This window comes from Arachis duranensis, chromosome 6 (genome assembly GCF_000817695.3).
Source record: "Arachis duranensis cultivar V14167 chromosome 6, aradu.V14167.gnm2.J7QH, whole genome shotgun sequence".
NCBI lineage: Eukaryota > Viridiplantae > Streptophyta > Magnoliopsida > Fabales > Fabaceae > Arachis > Arachis duranensis.
This window is the reverse complement of record NC_029777.3, coordinates 11,277,392-11,302,677: the sequence shown is the minus strand read 5'-3', so window position 1 is coordinate 11,302,677 and position 25,286 is coordinate 11,277,392. Positions and strand designations below refer to the sequence as shown.

At 35.1% G+C, this 25,286-nt stretch overlaps 2 protein-coding genes across 3 annotated transcripts; both read right to left on the bottom strand.

The window, feature by feature from the left end:
* Nucleotides 1–1,727: 1,727 nt before the first annotated feature.
* LOC107492792 (uncharacterized) lies at nt 1,728–10,651 on the bottom strand. The gene is made up of 23 exons (XM_052262947.1): nt 10,298–10,651; nt 9,828–10,041; nt 9,623–9,704; nt 8,685–8,967; nt 8,007–8,109; nt 7,735–7,871; nt 7,096–7,257; nt 6,806–7,002; nt 6,578–6,721; nt 6,415–6,503; nt 6,054–6,198; nt 5,672–5,718; nt 5,075–5,130; nt 4,819–4,982; nt 4,258–4,412; nt 3,990–4,050; nt 3,819–3,891; nt 3,365–3,466; nt 3,148–3,244; nt 2,948–3,064; nt 2,622–2,848; nt 2,407–2,547; nt 1,728–2,119 (listed from the first exon to the last, which is right to left on the bottom strand). The coding sequence occupies exons 1-23, from the start codon at nt 10,577–10,579 to the stop codon at nt 1,937–1,939; spliced, it is 3,261 nt and encodes a 1,086-aa protein (XP_052118907.1). The 5' UTR covers nt 10,580–10,651; the 3' UTR covers nt 1,728–1,936.
* Nucleotides 10,652–20,358: 9,707 nt separating this feature from the next.
* On the bottom strand, nt 20,359–24,487 carry LOC107492941 (zinc finger CCCH domain-containing protein 30). Of its 2 annotated transcripts, none has more exons than XM_016114020.3 (2): nt 24,105–24,487; nt 20,359–23,098 (listed from the first exon to the last, which is right to left on the bottom strand). In XM_016114020.3, the coding sequence occupies exon 2, from the start codon at nt 23,046–23,048 to the stop codon at nt 20,940–20,942; it is 2,109 nt and encodes a 702-aa protein (XP_015969506.1). In that variant the 5' UTR covers nt 23,049–23,098; nt 24,105–24,487; the 3' UTR covers nt 20,359–20,939. The 2 variants fall into 2 exon arrangements, with proteins under 2 accessions (XP_015969506.1, XP_052119132.1); XM_052263172.1 differs by lacking the exon at nt 24,105–24,487 and adding an exon at nt 23,231–24,033.
* Between the last annotated feature and the right edge of the window lie 799 nt (nt 24,488–25,286).

Here is a 25,286-nt window from a genome sequence, read left to right as displayed (position 1 = left end):
ACAACGAAACAAAAATAATGCCCTCTCATCTCACGGATGACGCATTAAAAATGGCTCTGGCTCTGTTTCGCAGACGTTGCATCTGAATGGTGACAAAATCTACTTCGCAAGAACTTCATATCAGTTAATTTGACTCACTTTCAGATTAACTCTTGTATACCACGTATTGTATGTATCTAAGAAATTAAAATATTTTTATATTTATCTAAATAAAAAAGTCCCATTCATTTGGTCACTTTCATAGCCATTTCTTTTTTGTTTTAATACTTGGTAAAGAGGACATGCTGCCACGTCCACAAGTGTGCAATCCAATAGTCATAGACGTATTTATTTATTTATTTATTTAGTTGAGTAAGGCTATTTTAGAAAATGACATCGACAATAATAAAGTAGATCATGCTAGTTTTCTCCTATTTATTATTTGATAAGATTGACTTTGATTTAGATATTTCTGGTACCATTTTTTTAGAAATTATTTTTAATATAAAAATAAAAATAATATTTTGTTTGAATATTGACATTTAAAATATAGAAACAAAATTTATAAATTTTTCTTTCTTTGAGAGAGAATGAGAGAGCGAGGGTGGGAAACACATGAGGGCTAGAATGGTAGGCCAGGTTAAAGATCCTTGAGTTTGGAACCGAGAAGAGTATCGGTGTTTGGAGCACGAGTCATTCTCAATATTTGTAGATAATCTTCCAGAAGTCATTTTCAAGAGGGAGCTCTTTCAACTGTTTAATTGGACTGGACGCATAAACGACATATAGTTATCAAGAAAACAAAAAATGGTGGCTTATACATCTTTGCGTTCATACGATATACTACGAAAGGAAGAGCCTTGAAGGCTATAGTAGAGATGAATCGTATGCGGTTGAGGGGGAAGGTTGTCTTCGTGGGGGAAGCTAAATATCAAAGAACGTCTGATGTGAAGGAAATGAAAAACGTACAACTATAAGGTCAGTCGCCATCAGAAGGAGAAGAGAAGCAGAAAGTGTCAGTTGCCCCTGCTAAAGAATTAACTAAGGAGAAAACTATACGAGATTCACACAAGAATGGGTGGACAAAGAAGGTGGAAGTGGTGGTGGCGAAAGAAAACTTGATCTGGTTGCAGAGGAGCTTAGTAGGTGGAACGATGAAAGCCATTGACTATAGGACTTTGAAGGAATCGGTTGCAAAGAACTTTCCTCAAGTTATTCAGGTGCGAGAAATGGGAGCATATAAAGCTCTGTTGACATTTGACAGTCTGATAAATGCGGAAGAGGCTTACACGTTCAAAATGGATAGTCTGTTGAAGTTGTTTCATAGTGTATGGAGATGGGACGAGTCGGAGAAGAGTGAAACTCGAAGAGTTTGGTTGGAATGTTTCGGGGTTTCGTTGGATGCGAGGTCCATGGATACTTTCAGGATAATAGAAAACTAATGGGGTAAGGTAGTCGGATGCGATGAAGTAACGGAAGCGTGCCAGTTCTTTTGTGTTGGCGGTGTACAAATTGACACCTGTGTGTTAGATGTGATCAATGAATGGATCCATATCACAATTGGCACTAGTGGCTTTGACGTGTTGGTGAAAGAAGTGGGACGTGAAACTTTTGGGACGAATTTTCAGGTAGTAACTGTGGAAGATGAAGCATTCAGATATAAACAACAGAAAAATATGATAACAAGTTCCCAAAAATACTTTCCAAGCTAATTTGTCATTAATGAACATGAGATTAAAATCATCCAGAACAATAAAATATGATGCATCATAGGATATGTAAATCCCTGAATTTTTACATTAACCCTCGACATCTATTCTACATATATTTTTACAAGGGAATCATGGTTATATCTACTCCTGATAACTATTAACGTAAGCCTAAGAAACCTGATTTAAAAGTTTTCATATTCACATACAAAAATGAGCTTATGTTACATTGAACACTTTGTCACAACTCATGGAGAAATAATGCACGATAGCAACTGGCTGCACAACTGTTGTAACTGAGGTGAAGGATCTGATGAAGAAATTGACGAGAGAACAAATCTTGCTTCTAATAGTCCACTTGAAATGCTTTCCAAAATCAAATCTTCGCTGGCCATAAGAGACGCTAATAGCTTTGCACCTGCCACCCTTTCCTGTTGAACATTAACATTACACCAACATTGTGATGATTATATTAACTTTTGACACACACTTCAGACAAATAAATAGCTACGTACACCAGAAAAACATGGAACACCTATATTTTTGTTTTGATTCTTCACGAAGCCATCCTTAATTGGATAGGCTCTAAACAGAATCACACATAAACACACTCAGATAAAAGATAGAAAAATCTTGCATAGATACAGCAACGCCTCATATTTAAACATTCACAATAATCATATATATAGTATTAGACTATTAGAGCAACTGAAGATACCTTCTCTGATTCCTTTCTCAGGGATTGTAGTGAGACTTTGAGGAGGTCAGACGCATAAGGAAGAACTGCAGATCTTAGATGATAGACAGAAGAAAATAGGACCTGAATGCATGCTGCTCTAATCTCTGACTTTGTTTCAAACTGCAGAGAGAACACTAGTTTCGTAACTCAGCAAGACTAATGAAAAAGATTTAAGACCAAAAAATTAGCGGTACCTCAAGAGAATGAAGGACGGAAGGCAGAACTTGTGCCGCAAAATACTCCTTGCAATGTTCTGATATCTTCTGGCAAGCACTGATAAGAACATTACCCATGCACAGACGAAAGGACAGAGGAACGGGAGCTATAAACCCGGGGTTTCCACATCCTAACTCAGGAGTTGAAGCAGCTTCCATATTTTCATTGAGGAATTGATTCATAACATAGGTTATAACAGAACTCCCTGCAGCAAAAGACTCGACACATTATAGATGAAGCCAAATTCAACTTCCCAGTAACAGTTCTATGCTTATATTTGGGATAACATACACATTAACGCTACCTTTTTTGCCAACCCTAATTCTGTTTGGCATAGAGTCTCTGGTTGATCTCTTAGCTTGTACTTCAGCACATATCATCAGCGCAAGACAATCAATGCATCCATGTTGTGCTTTTGAAACTGGGAAAAAGAGTTATGTAATAGAAATTAGTTTCAATAAATATAAAGCTGAAAGAAAAACACGAAGTGAGATAGTTTCAGACCTGAATCAGTATTTAGGCAAGGCCATAACAGCACCTTTTCAACCATCCTTCTAATTGCATCTATTGAAGGATGAGAAAGAGACTCCAAGCCTCTGACCTATAAATCCAAAGAAGTCACATTAGTTCAATCTAACTTGGAACACAAATAATGCCAGAAACTGAAAATGATTATTTAAGCAGAAGATAAAATCATTGACTGAATAAAATAAATAATTACCACAAGAGATGTGCATATTGAAAATAAGCAGGCCTTTATCTTTGTTACATTCTTATTTTCAACAGCATCCTCTAGTTTGGAGCAAAGAACTGGGTATAAAACCTACAGAATCAGATGACAAAGAAAGGTTAAAGTAGTCCCAAAAACTGCCTCGATAAGATTATATGGTTTAGAATGATGACATGTATGAAATCTGTTATAAGGTGTAATATGGGCATTTATACATTATTAAGTCTCACATCAGCTAAGTATATTGCAAAAATACATTTTAAAACAGCTTGCCAATCCTTATACAACTAGGCATATGACCAGTCATTCTGGGCAATCATTTTTGGGTTGTTTTAAACCTAAGTCTAATGTCAATTCAGATATGATGTTAGATCCTATGCTTGATGATGATGATGATATCTTCCCAGAATTTGAATCCATAATTAGCAATGTCATTTTTCCTTACTTGTGGATGAATGCGCCCACTTAGCTCCGCCGAAAGTTTCCGCACATCTTCAAATTCAAAATCACCAAATGCCCTGAAGCAAATGAATAGCATGAAATTTACATAATTACATCAGGCACCTGTATTATTAGCCGAGGGAGACAATAATATGCTCATTGCACAAAGACTGACCGGTTTAGAAGGAGTGCAGCAACACAATCATAACCAGCCTCAGCGGCCATGCAGCCTGAATCTGCCAAAGAACAAAATAAAGATATACATGTTGTAATGATTTAGCAAGAAAACTATGACATATAAACAAAAGAAATCCTCTACACTTTGATTGATAGTGTAATCAATTGAATCTATGTTCAGATTTCAGAATGGATGATTATGTCTTTTTCCCTTTTTTGTCACTTTTTTTTGTTGGTTTTTTTTTTTTTGGGGGGGGGGGGGGGGATAATTGACGAATTGAGGTCATTGAAAGTCTTAATAGGAAGCATCTTAATTATGAGCAGTGGGCACAAATGCTCAAATAGAGATCGTTGCATTTCCTCAAACTCCTCATTGGAATATGTTCTACACTCCCATCTTGATAAGAAACTTTCATCAATCCTGTTACAGAAATGAAAAATTTTCAAGGCAAGAAAACTACCACCACCCGACTAAGTCCAACAGAGACAATAGCATAGGTATGTTCCACATGATGATAACACATGAAAATTAAATGTTTACGTCTAAAATGCATTGAGATTAATATCCTATTTGAATTCAGAAGTGTAGCCACTTGAAAAATAAAATTTGATCAGCATTAATCATTTAACCTCTCATGAACCATTGCACTACCAGCATATAAAAATTGAAGCACACGCAAAAATTCCAATCATATAGCAATAGTAGAAGGTTATCCAAACAGGAAAAATATGGCACATAAGAAAGTTCTTTAGAGTAAGGAAGAATATCATGCATAAATACTTTGCCTAGATAGAAAGATAGATATTATAGATATAGATATACTCACTCCTTCTGTTTTCTAACATGCAACATAACATGATGCAAGACTAGATCAGCAACATTTGCCAGGTCTTCGCTTATATAACTCAAGAGTTTCACAATGATTGCATTTGATGGATTTTCAAACATCTTGCCAACCAGTGGTCCAATTAAGAAGCTCCAGTCTTGAACCTGTTATACATTGGAACTATCAGACCAGAAAACTTTTAGTAATTCTAGTGGCCTGTATATGGTGGTATATTTATCAAATTATAGAAACTTACACTTTTAGACCACTCTGGAACCAGTTTGAGTACTCGGTCAGTGTCCAACTTTGATCCTGAAATCAATGAATGGGACATGTGAACAAAATGAATGCAGTAACAAGAAGAATATAAACTCAGAATGTAACTCTATCAAAATCATAACAAAAACTTCTGAACAGGGGGAAAAAATAAAATTATTGAAACACATCAAGATGATATATACTCAGGTTGGGATCAACCAGCAACAAAAAGAATTTACCCCCAATCCCCCAAAACAAAAAATATCCCCAACAATAATAGAAACTTAAACAGGTTGTGACATACATGACGCAAAAACCCATTCAAATTTTTTGACAACAAATGAACCCTCCAATGATTGAAAATGGCATAAAAAAGTTGTCCTTGTTATATCATACATAACTTGACAACAGACCATGTTGATATATAATTTCAAATCTTTAAAAGCTTAATTCGATATAAAATATTCGAAGGACCAAATTGATATAAATGAGTCTATGAAGGACCAAAACGTTAGTTCAACGAAGCCAAGAAAAAAGTTCATCCATAGAATGGCAAATTGTATTGTCAAAAGTGTTGGAGGAAAAATTTTACTACCTTTATCTCCAGTGTACTCTTGATGATCAGGGCTTTGGTTGACTTTGCTGAAAGGATAAGGCAAACTTTTAGTGAAGCAAAGACATAATCAAGAACAAAAATTAAGAACAGAAACCATGAGTAAAGGATCTCTCCTCACTGCGCCAATTAGGCTGCAGTTAGATACCATCTGTCACAGGAACTACTTATACTGTCTAGCCCTAAATGTTATCCCTCTGTAGCCTGCTGAGCAGACCACCCAACTCTCCTTATAAACACTCACTCTTTAATCATGATTCAGATTTCAGAATTCAGATCACAAATATCTCTGATTTCTAAGCTTCTAATAATCTGCAACTTCGGGAGGCCCATGGGATGCAGAATGCTATAGAAGAAAATATACCTAAGATGGTCAAGCAGCAAGAATATCATTTCTACTTTCCGGTTGTGATGTTTGAGGACACCAATGATAGCCTCACGAGCAGATGATTCATTCTCATTTTGGGAATAAAAAAGATCAACCAATGCAGCAAAGTACAATGAAGGGTCTGCATGAATACATATTCAGCAATGGATTAGTACCACCATAAAGTTATAATAAAATAATTTTCAAAATGTACCCCACTTTTACCCTCCAACCAAGAATAACTTAAGAAACAATAATCCTAAAAGTATTAGCCACTAAAAAAAGACCCAATAATAGTTTTCAATTGACATCTAAAACACAAATATATACATTGAAAACTATAAATTACAGTGCTAACCTATCACTGGGAGTAATTTAGATGCCTGTTCTCTAATAAAAACTTCTGCATCCCCAAGCCGTTCTAGCAATTTGTGGGCTATGTCTTGCCTGAAGTAGTAATATCAACAAATAAATATACCAAAAAACTAAGAGTAATAGTACAACCATATGAGCAACCATACCAAGACAAATAAGGAAATGATTTCTGTGTCTCAGATGATATATGAATGACTTCTGATATAACATCCAGGGCATTTCTTCTCTGTGAAATGTTCCCAGAACCAAGACGCTTCAGAACTTCTGTAAGGCACTTATTATCTTTGCTCCTGGTGGATCATCATTCATAAATTAAAATGAAATATTCAAGTGATGTAGCTAAGTATCGTATGAGAAGGAATAAACTGACTCACATTGAGCAGTATTCTGCTATCAGCATCACAACAGCTCTGGCTGTACCATCACGCTCGTCAAGAAGGTGGAGCAAAAAAGGCATCACAATATTACCCTGCCCACTCTCTGCAGCTTCCTGTAAGTGATTTGGATTCAAAATGATAGCCTTGAATATTGAAACAACCCCAACTATCACATCTTCATCAGTGCAAGTAAGCTACAAAAAGAAGAGGGGAATGTAACAAATGAATTACGTCATGAACCGGAAAAAAAAAATAAATTTCAACTAGACTTGGGAAAGAGAACTTGCCTGGGGCACCAGAATGCGAGAAATATTCATCCCAAATTCCATCACTGTGCTTTCAAATCTCTTGCTGTCTAGACGTCCCAGCAGGAGGCATAAACAATTCAAAAAGAATTTTCTGGTCTCCAGCCCACCATCCTTAACATCAGAATGGTTGTCCATATAGTACTGTAATTTTCAAGAATGTCAGCCTTCTATCATACACAATCATACAGCACAGTAAACATTAAACACTCAAGTTGTCATGTCACCTAAGTTCCAAAGGTATCCAAGATATGTTTATGTAAGTCTTAATAGACCATAAGATAAGTTGGAATTTCATTGTCCTAATTGAAGTGTAGAGGTGCACCACAACTGAGAATCAAAAAACCTTCAAGAACATCAGCTAACATACAATAAAATATTCACCCATCATCTTGATCTAGTCAATCATGGAAAAATATATATTAGCCCTGAAGCTTTGGAAAATAAATCACATACCAAAGGCACGTTATCTATATGCTCACTACTCAACAAAGCTTAAACATTTTGATAATGTGATGTGAAGTAAAACATATCATCTTACTATTTGACATAAATTTTACAAAGATTATTGCTCAAATTATTTTGTAAGAATCAAGAAAAATAATCTCTACTGAATATAACCTGAATTCCAGACAGGTACTGGTCCAGCAGTTCCTTGTAATGCTTTGAAAACTTATGATCTTCCAAGTGCAATAACATGCTGTAATGCTTCCAGCAAGAAGAGAGTACTAAATCCCCAGTCTTGAGAGCATTGGAGTCTGTATTCAGCATCAACATTGAATACAAAGGGTAAATATTTTTTTTTTACCAAAAGCATAGAAAAAAAAGTTATATATTACTGTGTGAGTGAATAATATAAAGTAAATATAGAAAAATGCATTGTGATCCAGAACCTGCCTCGTCTTGAAAAGAATCATAGTGGTCTTTTATCTCTTTCAGCCATTTAAGAACTTGCTCCAAACCTTTGGCATGTAAAAAACGGCTTCTTTTGCTCCACTGAAATGAATGATTAAAGATCAAACAACTAAATGAGTTCAGTAGCATAAAGCTAAAAGTTACTGCTGGACTGTGCAATATATGCTAACTTATAAAATATAAATGTTTTTTGTTAATTTTGATAAGAAACAGTTGAAGCATTTGCTCGCACCTATGCAATCGTTTCAGTTTCCATTTCAAGATCAATAATATAATAATCTTGGGAGAAATTGAATAACCCGAAAGCAATATTTCGTGGCAATGTAACATGGAAGATAGCTCAATAACTGCTGTTTTTTCATTCCATTTATTTAACATACAATACGATGAAAGTGCGCAATTGAAGGACTTATCAATAATCAGAACACAGAATCAGAACAGGTCTTTGTTCCCAAAATTACGATAGAAAATATTTTCACCCTGGTTTCCCAAAAGTTTTGTCCATGAATAGCATAGTTAAATAATTATATCAGTTTCTAATGTTAACTTATTCAAATAAATTCCCAAATTGAATATCTTAATTGCTCAACGTTAATATATTGCACATGTTCTGAAATATTAACAATTCATATAAGAATTAAGCGTCTGTAACTTACAGCAAGTAGTTTTTGCACCAAACAGATAAGCTCATCTAAATGATGCCACAGAGTATATTCCCCTTCAGTCTTTGTCATTAACAACGATTTTGCATCCAGTTTAACCTCATCAACAGATGGAGAATGCACAGAAGTAGTTGCCCAATCTTTTCCCCTTGCATTTAATTTTGACTTCTTACCTTGAACCTCGGCCAGTTTTGTTAAAGCTCCAGAGACGGCTAAAACACAATCCCCAGCAGATACTCCAAGGCGAGATGGCAACTCAAAACCATCCTGCAAAGTGCTGATGAGCCAGTTATCAGATAACGAACAACTATGGATTAACTACTTAGAGAATTAATGAAAAGAGGAATATGCTAAACCCAAAAAAGGCCCAAGGGGAAGAGATGAAAAGTTGACACATTGGAAGGACAAACCAATGCCATGTTACAAAAGTAAACATGAACAGCAGATTTTACAAGATGACCACTTTGCCCGCTTGAAATTATCATTACACATATACCACATCAATAATCAGTAAAATGCTTCTAGGGAACAGAATGTTATTTCCCGACAGTATGATGCCACATTTTCTAGAATACAATACAGATAACTCCACAACCAAGCAGCCAAAGAAATTATCAGAGGCTAACATGCATTACTATCGGCACTTGTTTTTTTTTTCCTTCTTAAAGTTGCAAAGTGCACAAGGTAAATTTTGATAAATGCTCATATTTGTGATGCAAGTAAAATTAATTGTATAGCCCAAGTGGAAACTGGAAAGTTAACCAACAGCCATATACACTCCTCTTATTTTCTGCTCTGACTCTGACAATTGATTAATGTATACAATGCATTTTCATGTGAACAAATTCAACCACTAAATAACAATAACTTCAATTTACAATAACTCTATAAAGTGCAGAAGAGCAGAGATCCATGTGTCACATAAAACATACCTTCCTTTACTCGCAATGCCTACCAAATCCTTTAGGCAGGTGGAGAGTATCTTCACTAGATCACCATACCTACCCCTTATTCCTGCAACATACGACTCAATTAATCCTCAAACACCTCAAAATAAGGACCATTCCAACCCCACAAGTATATGACCAATAGTTTGTAAACAAAGACCACCAATGTACAACTTGAAATGAAACTCACCACCCAACATAGATTGGTGAACAGAATTCTCATACTCAATGAGGCCACGAACAAGCACACACCAACCAAGCAACAAGTACCGATCGTCCTTCTTCACGGCAACAATGCCTGCAAGTGCTTCCGCAATGGGCTCGAAGATAAGCTCATCCTGGAAGAGCCAGCTCAACAAAATCATAGCCTGCCCACCATGCCTGGAATCCTTCCACTTCAATGACTAAAGAAATCCAACAACAAAAACAACATTATAAACACCGTTATAAGACACTCCAATAGCAAAATGAACAGATTGATAAATATACTAACAAATTTTCGTTACTTCAGGTAATTGAAACTTGAATAGTTATCTAGTTTTGAATTCTGATTAAGAATTTGTAACAACAGAAGTTTATACAACTAATAAGCAAAATGAATAATTAGTAAATTGGGGGAAAAGGAAAACATTGGCAGAGGGAGTGAATGGGGAACAATACATGGTGGATGACGGGGAGGAGGAGTTGATGGAGTGAATAGCGGTGACGGTGGTGTGCGGCGTCGGCGGCGTACTTGTGAATGAAGTGAAGAGAGTGGTGCAGTGAGTGAGGGGAGATTGAAGGAGGGTTGCGCGAGTCTGAGGAGAAACCAGAGATAGCATGGTTGAGGTTCTTGGCGCGAGAATCGAGGACGGTGGTGATGGATCGTGCTAGGGTTACGGAAACAATTGACTCGTGTTGGGACTCCGATTGCCATAGCACGGGTTGCTCTTCTTCTTCCATCGTCGAAACTCGAAAGGGGATTCTTTTTCCTCTTCTTCTTCAATCTTCAATCTTCAATCTTCAATCTTCAGAAAGTTGGAACTTACTAAAAGTGAAATTACCGTTTGCCCCTCACCAATAAATGCTACTTACTGATGATTTAATCAAAATTATTAAATGATGATAAATTTTTTTATATATTTTCTTTATATTAAAAATATTATATTATACCTATTAAAAGTTAATTTTTAAATTATTTATCATATTTTTAATGTTTAAATTTTAGTATAAATTCTATATAAATTACTTATTTGATAATTATTTTTCATATATGTATAATAGTTATTTTTATACAACTTTTTATATTTTTATTAGTTATTTTTATTATTAAAACTTCAAAAAATTGTATATAAAATAGTTGTTTTTTTTAATATGGAAATAAAAGTACTTTAATATTGTAATTTTTTGTGTTTTTAAACTTGTGAAATGTACACAAATCGGAGGGTCTGATTTCTATACCTCAAATTTTTTAATTTTTTTACACAAATCGGACGATTCAATTTATGTCGCTCTCACAAATCGAACAGCCCAATTTCTGTACCTCTAACAAATCGAACGGTCTAATTTTTACTTCTCTAATTAAACAGTTTTATATTTGAGAATAACATTCCAATCATTCGTATTTTAAAAAAAATATCATTATCACTCTAATACCAAAAACAAAATTTTCTAAAATAGGATATAATTATTTTTTTGAAATAATTGGCTTGGAGATTTATGATGTGTTTGGCAGAATGACGGTATAAACAAAGTTTAAGTACATTTTTTGCTAATTCTAAAATTCTTTTTGTCTATTTTTTCCTATTTACTCTTTAAATTAGCGGGGTTAGACCATAGGAAACTCATTCTAGTTCCTATTTATGGCTCACATATCATAAAAAGTAACTCAATATCAACTTTTGCGTCATAAACAATAAAAATATCTCTCTCTTCTCCATTAGAAAGAACTAGCTTTAGTCCTTATTGGGATCCCACTTAATTAATTAATTAAAATAATTAAAATTAATATAATTACTATTTTTTTATATTATTTAAATAATTAATATAAATTATTAATTAAATAAAGATATAATTATTTAATATAATTAATTATTATAATTATTACTGAATTAATTGTTATTTAATTTATTTATTAATTATAAATTTATATGATTATTTATTTTTATAATAACTTGCGACATGACAAGTTATTATTGGATAATGAAAGTTCCAACTTAAAAGGACTCTCTTCTTTTAGAAAGTATACTACAACTCTCTTTTTTTCTTCTCCAATAGGTAGGCTCCACTTTTGTCTCAGTAATAAGGACCCAAAATTTTGTCCATTCTGTATATTGGAGTTGCTTTTAAGGATATTATGTGAGACAATAAAGCTCATATATCATTTTTTTTCTCTCCATTAAGTCATTAAATATTCAAACAAAAGAGTGGTCTATCTTTTTTGTCATTCTATTCTTTGCCTCTTTCTCTTTCATTTCATTATGTATCATATTTTTAACATTTAATAAAATTTTTTGTCAATATAATGTTAGATTACATTTAGCTGTTGATTAATTTTTCTCTCTCAATCTCAATCTTTTAAAAAAAATTAGTTTCAAATCTATAATCTTACAAAAATCGTGATTTTTTGTATCTAATATTTTAAGTTTTCAACAACTTAACATCTTTTATCCTTTTGTATTATTTATTTATATTATAATAAAACGAAACCAAAAATTTTAAAGATATATTTGTTTTCAGAATTTTATGATAAAAAGAAAACATAAAGTAAAAATAAAAAACAATTTTTTTATTTAACAAAATTTTAAAAATAAAAAAAACGTAAACCAAACATTTTTTTTTTGGTGAACAAAGGGGACAAAGACCCAAGCTACACTGAAACTACATTATGGGAATGAGCCACCCCAGAAACATCACCTAATAACAAAAATTCTATTCCAGTTGGAAGAGAGTTCCAGTATTGAGTGGAACAATTTTGCTCAAGACTAAAATTAGCTAGCCAATCTACACAAGCATTTGCTTCTCTGTAAGTGTGAACCATGTTAACTGTCCAATTCCTTTCCATAAGCTCTTGAATCCTGCAGTATAGCACGGATCCATCATCTAGAAACTTCCTATTTTGAAGGACACTGCTAATAACTGCTTGAGAGTCAATTTCTATCTTCACCTTCCTGAACCCCAATGTCCAAGCCATTTCAAGCCCCAAATAAAGACCCCATAGTTCTGCCATATACGCTGAGCAAACTCCCAAGTTTCTAGTAAAACTTATCACCCAACTTCCGTCACTATTCCTAATGAGGTCACCACATCCTACTTTACCTGGGTTGTTCTTAGCTGCACCATCAGTGTTCACCTTAATCCACCCTTCAGGAGGTGGGTACCATTTAATAATGGTTTCTCGACGAACTCTAGAATCATGCCTAGGAACCTGCTTGTTGATGGCTTTTCCAACCTCACAAGCATATTCTTGTATACTAATGTGTCCAGCAGTAGGTCTCTTAAAGGGGTATTGAAAGATCTCTTGACTCCTCCAATTCTAAAACTTCCAGCACACTATGAAAAATATGTTTATCCAGTTTTCTTGGCTGGAGAAGCCCCAATTATTACCAAGACTGTTTTTCACCCAATCCATCAGTTCCATCCGAAAGAAAGTTGCAATACCATTTTGTTTAATGAATATCTTCCAAGCGGGTTTAACAACATCACTGTCCCTCAGAACATGCAAAGTGTCTTCTATTGTGTTTCCACAATGATGGCACATAGGTGAGCTACCATACCATTGGCTTCTTTTCTTGTTAGTGAGGATCCTGTCATGAGTAGCTTGCCAAATAAATAATTTCATTCGCTGCGGTCCTTTTCAGGCCCAAATGCGTTTCCAAACTTCCCTTCCTTGAGATTGGATTCTATTGCTATAACAGTAAGCAGATTTAACAGAGAATCTTCCATCCTTGGAGTGCTTCCAGGCTAATTTATCAGGTGGGTCAGAAGCTCTCGGATGGGGATTAGCACAAATGCGTTGAATGCATTCATCCGGGAGAAGCTGTTTAAGATGTTCTATCTTCCATTCCCCTTCATTATTCATGAAATCGCACACATAGTTATCCTCATCTCCACTGGTAGCGCTTGGGAGTTTATGCTTTAAGAGATGATCCCCTATATTTAACCAGTCATCCTTCCAAAACTTGGTTGAACAACCATTGCTTACCCTATGCACCAAACTTTCTTGGATGATAGGCCACAATTGTGATAAACTTTTTCAAAGGGCACTACATCCCGATGTCGCTCTCACCGAAGGGGTTGAGTTAGAGATACCATACTTGCTATTGAGAGCTCTTACCCACAGCGCATTAGAATGATTGATCAGCTCCCAACAAACTTTCAGGAGAAAAGCAGTATTCATACGTTCAAGACTCTTGAATCCAAGTCCTCCTATCTCCTTGGGTAAACATAAAGTTCTCCAATTAATTAAGTGATCTCTTCTGTGTTGCTCATCCAATCCCCAAACAAAGGCTCTTTGTGCTTGTTCTATTTGATGACAAACCGCCTTTGAAATTCGACCATGTTGCATTTGGTAATATGCCACTGGGGTGATGGCTGATTGAGCTAGAACTACTCTTCCAGCCATTGAGAGACATTTCTGTTTCCAGCCCTTTAGCTTATTTTTTATTTTATCAAGTCTTTGCGCATGAGCTCGCCTTTTGTTTCTTCCTTCAAGGATATAGGCACCCAAGTACCTACCAATCTCTGCCGTCTCCATAAACCCAGAGCAGGCTGCGATGTCTCTACGAGTTGCAGTGTCTACATTCTTAGAGAAGTAAATATGGGTCTTCCGTGTGTTGACAATCTGACCTGAAGCCTCACAAAACCTCTGAAGACAGCCCATGATCTTTATCATTTGAGTTGATGATGCTTCCGCAAACAACATAAGGTCGTCCGCGAACATAAGATGGGATATGATAGGACTTCGTCTTCGAAATGAGAAAGGTCTCCAGTCTCCCACCTCCACCATATCCTCAATAAGATGCGAAAGACGGTCCATACAGATAACAAAAATATAGGGTGAAAGGGGGTCACCTTGTCGAACGCCACATGAAGGAATGAATTTGTCAGTTGCTGCTCCATTCCACAAAACTTGGAAACTGACCGAACGAACACACATCATGATGATATCTATCAATTCCGGTGGGAGGGAGAAATCCCTTAAAGACTGCTCAATAAAATCCCAGTTCAGATGGTCATAAGATTTTTCTAAATCGATCTTAATGCCCATGTATCCCTTCCCTGATCTGATCCTCCTCATTGAATGAATAATCTCATTAGCCACTATGATATTTTCCTGTATTCGACGCCCTGGGATGAAACTGGTTTGGGTAGGAGAAATGCGCTCATTAAGAGTAGGCTTAACTCTGTTCGCAATAATCTTGGTAATAACTTTGTATGTGACATTGCATAAAGCAATGGGGCGGAATTGGTTGATGAACTCCGGGTGTTCTATTTTCGGCACTAAAGCTAGAAGTGTGTTGTTAACAGTTCTAATCTCATCCGACTTCGCCCAACATTTTGCAACAAACTCCTTTAGTTTATGCCTCACAATAGACCAATTATCCTTATAGAATTCCACAGGGAGCCCATCCTCCCCTGGAGCCTTAAGGGAACCCATAGCAAAAATAGCAGTCTCAACTTCTTCACTTGACACAAAGTTCCTTAACTGTTGAATCACTGCTCCATTCAACTCAGGATACCAAGTATTAGTATTGATATGGTAGTCCCGGTTAGTAATGTTTTCCTTAAAAAGACTCTTGTAATAGTTACAGATGTGGTCTTTTAGGTACCCCTGTTCCTCAATCCAATCCCCATTTTCTTGTCTAAGTTTAAGGATTTTATTACGCCGCCTTCTGATAATTGTCTTAGTGTGGAAGTATTTTGTGTTCCGATCTCCCTCTACTATCCAGTTTTCTCTGGATTTCTGCAACCACAGCATTTGTTCTCTATCCAGAATCTGTTCCAGTTCATTGCTCAGGTCAGCTTCAACATTATCTAAAAAGTCGCTCCTTCCATACCTTGGAGAGTTTTGTAAGCTCTTTAGTCTGTTTAAAAGAATTCTTTTTTGTCTGAAGATGTTGCCGAAAACTAGTTGATTCCACTCCTTGATCTTCTCCGTAAAGTTTTGAATATTTTTAGGGAGAGAGTAATCCATCTGCCAATTTTCCTTCAGAAAATCATGAAACCCCCTGTGTTGCATCCACATGTATTCGAATCTGAACGGTCTAGTCCCCTGATTCCTATTTTTGCCCTCACATCTTATTAACAGGGGATGGTGATCTGAGCGAACTCTGGGTAAAATCTCTACTACTGCGTCCTGAAAGCGCTGATTCCAATCAACATTACACAGCGCCCTGTCCAAGCGCTTGAAGATTCTACAACCATCTTCCCAAATAGGGCTTCTCCAGGTGAATCTGGTGCCATTGAATCCCATGTCAATGAGATTACAAGCTTCCATCCATTCTTTGAACCTTCGAATTTGTACCATGTTAGGGGGTGCCCCCCTTTCTTTTCTGAAACATCCCTAATTTCATTAAAGTCTCCACAGAGAATCCAAGGGTGTTGCATAGAAGCAACAACCTCTCTAAGAAATCTCTTCCCTTCCCTCCGAGTAGCTTCCTGCGGGTTTGCATAGACGATCATAAGCTCCCAGTGGCCAGCATTGTCTGAGATTTGAACATGAAGTGCTTGCTCATGTCGTCGGATCTCATTAATCTGCAGACTAGCATCATTCCAAAGAAGTCAAATCCCCCCTGAATATCCTTGCGCGTCAACAATAATATGATAATTAAACCCAACTCTTTTGATTGAGTTCAGAGCAGCGATTCCACTACAACGAGTCTCCTGAATTGCCACTAAATTAGGTTTATATTGAAGAACATATTCCTTTTTAGAGTGAATATTCAATTTGGTCCGATAATTTTTTTGGATTACGGGATTTCGAAAAAAAAAAAATATCCTTTTCAGCATGTGGTATTTAATTTTGTGAGATTAGTTAGCCCTTTTGTCAATGATTTCTTTTTAAAATATACTTATGTGACACATTAATCACTAATATATTCTTCATTTAATTTTTATAAGTAAAAATAATTTAAAATTATTAATATTTTTCGGTTTTATGCAGTAAATTTGGCTAATATATTTAAAAAAGGCAATAAAAAATAAAACTAAATAGCTTTGACAATTATGTTAAAAGATAATAAAATTTTTAACAAAAAAATTTATTAATTCTAGTTAATTTTTAATAGATAAATCAACCGTTTAACATGTCATGCAGATTTATTTTGTTAATATAGAAAGAAAATATTAATAGAGGGATTAATCAATCTAATAAAAATAAAGATTAACAAACAAAAAGAATTTTTTTTTGTTGAAGATTTAATTATCTTTTAAAATAATTGTTATTGACCATTTAATTTTTTTTCATCAACGAAACCTTTTATTCTCATGATAATGACGACTAAAATAAACAATATAAAAATTTCCCTTTTTAACAAGAGATTAAACTTAGAAACTCAACAATAACCTCATTAGACAGTTGGCACTTCATCTATACCAAAAGCTACCGTGGCTAATTTATTTAGAAATTTAATTTTGATGTATTATCAGTATAAAATAATTTAATATGTGTATTTAATTACGTAAAATTATGTTAATAAAAGTAATTATTTTTATATTAATCGCGTGAATAATAATTTGAAAAAATAAATATAATTATACAATTAAATATTTTACACTATTAATGCATCAAAATTAAATTCTTTGTTTAGTTGGGTGAAAACTATCTACTTGCTTTGTATATAAAAAAGATGCAACTTGCTTAGACGAAGAGAAACAAGCACACATGTATTAGAAGAAATAGAAGTGTCCACACACAACTAATTAATATGACCTTATTAAATGCATGTAGGTCTAAATGACTACGACAGAAGTTGACATTGTCGATAATAATACGATATTCTTAACTTAAAATGGGGTAATGTCCTTTCTTAGGGGTGCAAATCTTTGGAAACATAATGTTCTAAACTAGGATGTTAGGGTTTATCAAAGCGTATAATTCTCTTCCAATGACATATCGTTATACTATGTTTGTTGAACTTGGGTCCCTCCTTCTATGCTTCCATTCCAATCAATATCTCTTCCTCTGATGGCTATGTATCACGATCTACACCAACAAACCTACCAAAATCTATTCAATTATTACTGAAATATTAAAGGAGGTTCGGTTTTTGGTTTTATTTTATTTTTTATTATACGTATTGTCTGTTTTTAGTAGTGAATGCTAATGCGGTTCAATGAAAATAGACTGTATATTCTCTAAAAATTAATTGCTATTTTTTTTATCAAAAACAGGGAGACTCAAAACCACAACTTTTTAGGTGAGTATAGAAAAATTATGTCATTTGAACTATAACTCATTGGCTCCTCATCCTCACCAATAAGTTATAGCTCAAATGACATAGTCTCCCCATGCTCACCTACAAAGTCGCAGATTTGAGTATCCGTAACTTTGATAACAATTAATTTGCTATTGAAATTAAAAAATAAAAGAGAAAAATAAGTAAAATAATATAAATTTTAAATTCTAAATTCTAAATCTAAATTACTAATATAAAATACCATAAATAGAGAATTAAGATTTATTTAATTAACAAATAATACAACCCTTCTTATTTAATAAAAAAACGTTTAAGGACGAGTGGGTTTTAATATTATTTGGAAAAAGAATTGAATTCAATGAACTTATTTCATTTTCTATACTTTGTTCTTTGGTTGTTCTTTATAACTCTCTTAATATTAGCATGTATTGCAATTGATTAGCAATGCTTTTTTTATGGCCTTGATTATCAATTTTGTTAAAAAACATCTTTAAGGGGATAAAATATCTTATTTCTTTTTGTAGATTATTCTGTCGAATATTGAATTTCTATGTCAAAATGGTTATTTATTGTTTACCTTCCAAAATACAATAATATATCACCACAAAAAGCTGCTAAATTATGTTTTGGACAAATAATGATAGTTCAAGTGATTTTCCTTTTCTTACGGTGGAAAAGGATACTAATATTGTGTGTGCTTGGGGAAATTGTAAATAATTTTTAAGAGTTTTAGCATGAGAATATCATATTTTTATGTTTGGTTTAAAATTTGAAAAGCTATTCCAAATAAATTTGATTCCAGACAATTAAAATACTATCATTTTAATTCTTACCTTTTCTCTAAGTATATTTGATTCTCATAGGAAATGAAATCTGAGTAACAAAATAATCCTAAAAGTCTAGAACCACCGGATTGAAAATTTTTCCACCTCAACCACGTGTGTGGACTTCGAACAGTTGAAGAATCAATTCCAAAAAAGTAAAAAAAAAAAAAAATTAGTAGCCATAACAAGGTATACAACAAAGTTAGTTTATTCTAAATCTATGGACTATGGAGGATATGATTCCCCTTTTTCTTTTAAATTGTTTTCCCCTTGTCTTACAAGGTATGAAGATATCGAATATAAATATTGTTGAGAAACGAGTCATCAATTGCCAAATTGGGCAAAGCACTAAACCATTCCCATTTTATAATGCTCTAAGAAAAAAAAAAGGGAAAAAACTAAAAAGCAAAACAAAAGAAAATGTAAAATATTTTGAGCCTTCCTATCAACAAAGAGAATTTTGCATTGTGAATAAGATAAAGCTAGCAAGTTATAGATACCATATAGGATTAGATGTGAATAAAAATATTCCTTGAGAGTGATGGCCGGTTATAGATACCATATAGATAGATAGATTGTTTGTTTGTAGTTAGAGTGCATGGGTTAAGCATTTATTTTTACTTCTACAAAAGTGGGAGGAACAAATCAAGGGTATCAAAAAACATAAGATTTGTCCAAAAGGGCGTGTTATGGTTAAAATATAAACAATTATTATTTCCTTTGTGATTAGTTTGATTCAGTGGAATTTTACCTAACTTTACTTTGTTGATATCGATTTGCTTGTGGGGGGTCAACTCACTTCCAACTTCAGAAAGCATATCATGACATACACTTGTTTGTTTAGCTGTCCAAATCTTAAAATTAGTGACAAATTTTTGAATGGCTTGGATGCAAAAAAACCCATCTTTTATTTGTTACAAACTTTTCTCTTTTTTTGAAAGATAAATACATCGTTTTGTATTATGCATAATATATAAATTTATGCATCGTGCCACTCAATACTTAACTTTTTTTCTTATTTAAGATAGGAACAAAAAAGATAGCACCTTCGTTGATCTCAAAGTAAACAACGGTAGAAGTGCCTTGGGATTTAAGAATATACAAGTATATAACTAAGCCTTATCATCAAGACCTTATTTCATAAGTAACCATTTCATTGCATTAGGTGAAAAATGTCACAATTTTAGAGCAAAACATATATTCCTTATGTATGACAGCATGACTACCAAATATAGGTTTTTGATATCAAGTTCTGATCAGAGAAATTATAAAATAAGTTATTCATTTCAATAAAAACCATTGATGATCTCTCAGATGAGAATAACAAGCAGTCAAAAACTATGGACATTTACAGTATCAATTCAATAAGCAGAGTTTTAAGGCTGGTATCTGGTGAAAATACCAAGAACCCATATAAATCGGTATTTAACCAAGTGCTAAAATGATTATAATACCAGTGTAATAGAGGGATCATATTAAAAAAAAATAGAAAGTAAGATATTAAAATAATATGGCAATAAACTTTAATTGAATGTTACATGACCAAAGGATCAACCTTCAAATATTCCTAATTTACCCAGAATCCACAATTATTGATTGCAAATTACATGAGAAATATCATACCCAACATCCTGTGTTCTCATCCCCAAAACTGGATCAAAATGGAGATTCAAGGAAATTAAATCCAATGACCATTTGTAATCTCGTTTTCTACCCCCAAAATAAAATGGTAAAAAAGTAAAGATATAGATCAAACTTAGGAATAGGGCTTGATTTTTTGATAGAACATTTGCTCCTCAGAAGGAAAAAATGACAGGAATGTGAACCTAAAATTCGAAAAGATTGGCAGGCAAAAAACCTACACTGGGATTAATTGTTTGAATGCAAACCCAGTGGTTTTCTGACCCTTCTAAAAGTTACTTCTTTGGTAACACTAAAATTGAAAATGAATTTTCCTCGGAGATTCTTTTTCTTACTGCTTCCTTAGTCTTCCAGGAATAACAAAACTTCAAAAAAGCTTATATATTATTTACTGTAACCTTTTTCTGTTGTTAACTACCTCAGGGACAGCAAAACCAATTAATTTTGCTGTGCCACAAGATGGTCAAGCTGCATCTGTTCGAGCCATGCTCCCAATACGGCATGATCAACAGACTCCATTTGTGTGCCCATATTTGATCCTTCATTCAAGGATCCAGCAGCTGCAGCACCGGAGACATTAGTGGCCAACTTCTCTTTGATTTCAGTTGGAGATTCCTTGACAAGTGACTGCACCCATGACAAATCAGGCTCCTCCCCATTGTTGCCGAGCTCAAATGACGAAGATCTACGCAGCTTACCACCACCACCTAATTCATCAGCACCTACTGCCCAATCCACCTTACCGTTGGGGGATCCCCATTTTGACCAAGAATTGACGGAAGCAGCTGCTGCTGCAGTAGCAGAGTTGGAGCCAAGTTCCCGGGAGCTAAGGCTCCGAAACTGTTGCTGCTTCTCGCGTTGAGCTAGCATCGAAAGCCTAGAGCTCATTGGAGAAATAGGTTCCACAGTTCGCGGAGACATTCTTCCTGATGCCTGAACCCCAAAAGAGGCCTGCAATAAATGATGATCAACATTTTTAGACGAGAAATTTGTATTAATAGGTGACAACAAGCTTTGCTGCTGCTGAAATTGATTGAAGACGGCTGATTTGTGAGTTGGAGAAAAGACAGTTGATGTCAGAGCTGGATCGGCAAAACGAGGTGAAGAACTCTCAGCAGAAAAAAGATCATCAAGGTTTGACGGAGTCAGCGGCTTCATGCGACCAGAGCGATTTAGTGAATTAGAATTCATAGGCTGTGGAGAGAGGCAAGACAACTCATTCATGAGCTGCTGCTGCTGATCATAATCAGACAACATGTCAAAGTCATCCATAGGGATATCTCTAGCATTGAGAGAAGATCTCAGCCGACTAGACTGAAGGTTACTTCCTGGAAGATGCAAGGCTGGAACATTTGGCTGCGGCCATGCAACAGAGGAGTGCGACATGCCATTTGCAGAAGGTGACATTGGCGGAGTGAATGGTGAAGGAGACATGACAGACATCGAAGAAGGAGAGCCAGGCAACATGCTCATGGCCGCAGCGAAGTCCATGGCTGAAGACGTGCTTGAACGAGGAGAGGGAACCGCAGAACCAGTTGAAACATATAAGGGCCGAAGCTCTTCAGCAGTGTGGGCAAAGAAGCAGACTCTTCTGGAACAACTTGTCCCATCCTTGCAAAGACGAGTCCTGTATTGTGCTGGATGAAGCCAGCACTCAAAAACTCCATGAGCATATTCACACATATCTCCCCGCCGGCAAGCACCCTTTCGAAAATCAGGACAAGGGACACAACTATAATGGTACTTCCTTGGGTCCCTTCTCCGAGCATTCTCCCCTGGATGCACAAAAGGGCATTCAGTCCAATCATGGGAATAAGCACGAGAACAAGGTCGAACCTTGAATGAATACATTCGGAACTCGTCGGTTGAATAAATACTGTTCTTAATGTCCGGAAGGGATGGATCAACCGGATATTCTTTCTTCTCAGACACAGACGATGCAGGGACATCACTTGACTTTAACTTCAATTGGAAATCTGGTGCAGAAGGGGATCCATTCTCAGGTGAAGTTGACAAAGGTGGAGAATATGAATTAAATGTGGTTGTGATTACCCTCAAATTACACCCAGTAATAGAATCATCAGTTTGAAGAAGTTCTTCAAGACTGTTTTTGACAGACTCAAGCTTAGGAGGAGAAACAATAACATCTATGGGACGATGCCCATTGGCATCCACAGAATTTGGATCAGCACCTGCCGCAAGAAGCAGCTTCACAGCATCCACAGCATTTTCGGAACCACCGGATGCTGCACAATGAAGGGCAGTGCTCTTGTCAGCACCACAAGGCCGGTTGATATCAGCTTCAGAGAGTGAAAGAATCATTCTCATAACATCGATGCTACCATAGATAGCAGCAACCATCAAAGGTGTTCTTTGTTCATTGACCATCTGTTTTGATCCCTTCCGACGGCCATACCACAGCCCAACCTCATCCACAGAGGAAGGATCACACTCAATCATTCGTTTGAAACCATCCACATCGTTATTGGCTGCAAGCTCAAGCAAGCCAGCAAAAGAATCTTCAGTCTCAATAGTCAAGTGATTCATCTTGTCGTTTCTTCTTCAAGGTGTGTGCCTAAGTTGTTGACTTCAATCAGCTGAATAAAAAGACACAACAAACCCATTAATACTGGCCTTCAACCACAAGAGAGTTAGAATTATAATAACAAAGAAGCAGCACAACAAAGCATCAAATTACGTGGACACCTTTGAAAGTTCAAATACATTACCTAAAGGATAAAGCTTACAAGAGACACTGCAGGTAAGACGAGCTTCAAATAGAACATCTACTCTCAGAAGTAAAATTCATTCAAAAGAGATGTTTTTAATTATCTTCCATTCATTTCAGCAAAAAAATCACTCCTTTATAGCACAAAAACTACACAAACAAAGAAACATACAACCGAATAAATAGATAAAAGATCGCTTCCTCAGCAATCCGATTCTCTATTTATCTTCAAATACCCATCAATCCAACTAGCATAGAATATTTCTCTATTTTGGCAAAGAGAGCCTGCCAGAAAAAAAAAATTGGAAAAATAGAATAAATTAAACTAAATTAAAAAAATTAAATCATCCATGAACATAGCGACTAAAAAAACAAATAGCAAATCCACCGTGTTGCAGTGAACTGAACCCTAACAAGCTTCACAGTCAAAGACCTAGATTTACTTAAATAGACCAAACATAAACAAGAGCACACTAATCTAAAACAATTACTTAATCCACTGCTTCCTTTTCACTTTCATCCGCACACACAGAAAACATAAAACAAAATAAAAAATAACTGTATTCAAACAAAAGAGAAAATTGCTTGTGAAAGTACAAAAGAGTAAAAAACCAAAGAAAAAACCGCAGAGAGAATCAAATACTGAGCCAAAAAAAGCAAGAAGTGCACAACACCACCAAGATCTTTAGAGGATCACAGAAATGACCAACTTTCCAGGAATTTTGTTCACACTCATTTTTTGCATCGCAACACAAGAACGAGATCCAAGCACACACAGAACAGAATAGTAGATTCAAAATCGGAACAAGTAAGTGATCTTAACTGGCAGAACAAGTATGATTTAGTGAGAAACCGTGAAAAGAAAAAAATCATACCACTTTGCTGAAGCAACTGAAGAAGACGACGAAAGAAGGAATCAGTTTCGGTTAGAGAGAGAAAGTGAGAACGGATATAGAGAGAGAAAGAGAGAGTCGCCTCAGATCTCAAGGGAGAAGAAGAAGCGAAGCTCAGAGAGTGTGTTTGGATTCCGAGAAAATCTGGCGAGAAAAAAAGACAGAAAGATAAAATCGTGAGAAAAGAGAGGGATAGAGAGAAGAGCTTCTTCTTCTTTCCTTCTTTCTTTCTCTCTCCATTTCCTATGCTTTCTCTTTTTTTTTTCTTTTTTTTTTCTTTCACCCAAAAAACTTAAAAATATAAAAATAAATAAAACACACACAAAAGAGCACTGGGTGTGTCTTTTAAAAAATTAGTGAGTGTCTTTTAAAATTATTATTTTCAGTTTGATAAAATCGCCTACCCAATAAAAATTTAGCAACTTAAAATAATAGACCGGAATAAATAAGAAAGATGAAGCGCACTGAGAGAGTTTTTAGGGTTTGATTATTTATTCTCGCTCTGCAGCACCCAGCGCCTTTTTTATTGGCCAATCACATCACGCCTCGTCAGCTACCAAGGGACGCGATCGTCTTTTGGGATAAGGTTTAGGGGTAGAAACGTAGTTTTGCACTTGGTGACGTGGTTGTTATATTCTTGGAACGAGTTGCGACAAAACGCTCCCCTTGAAATAATTTAACACCTTTTTTCTTTAGTTGGGTGAAATTTTCTGGAAATTCAACCCAAATTCACCTCACATGCAAGTTAAATTCGAGGAGGAGAGCAAGTATCTAGTGCCACTGATTTCTCCAGAGCCTCCGTGATTGGACACGTGGCACAAAATCATGGATTCTTGACTTCTCGTTGACACAAAATCTTTGGTTTATTGCTGCTATGTGCAAATCTTTTGTAAGTGTCGCCAATCAGGTGACGACATGTAAGCAAAAATGTTCAGATGCGTGTCCTGTTAAATTTATTGTTTCTCAAAAATTCTTTATTGTTTACCTTTTTTTTAATAAAATATTTTGTGTAAGTTAAATATAATCGTGAATATGTTAAATTTTAAAATAATCATCATTTTATTATTTATTTATTTATATTTATATTTTCTTATTACTAAATCAAATTATACACTAGTAAAAATCAATTTAGGAACGTTATTAATTTATTATAAATTTTAACTT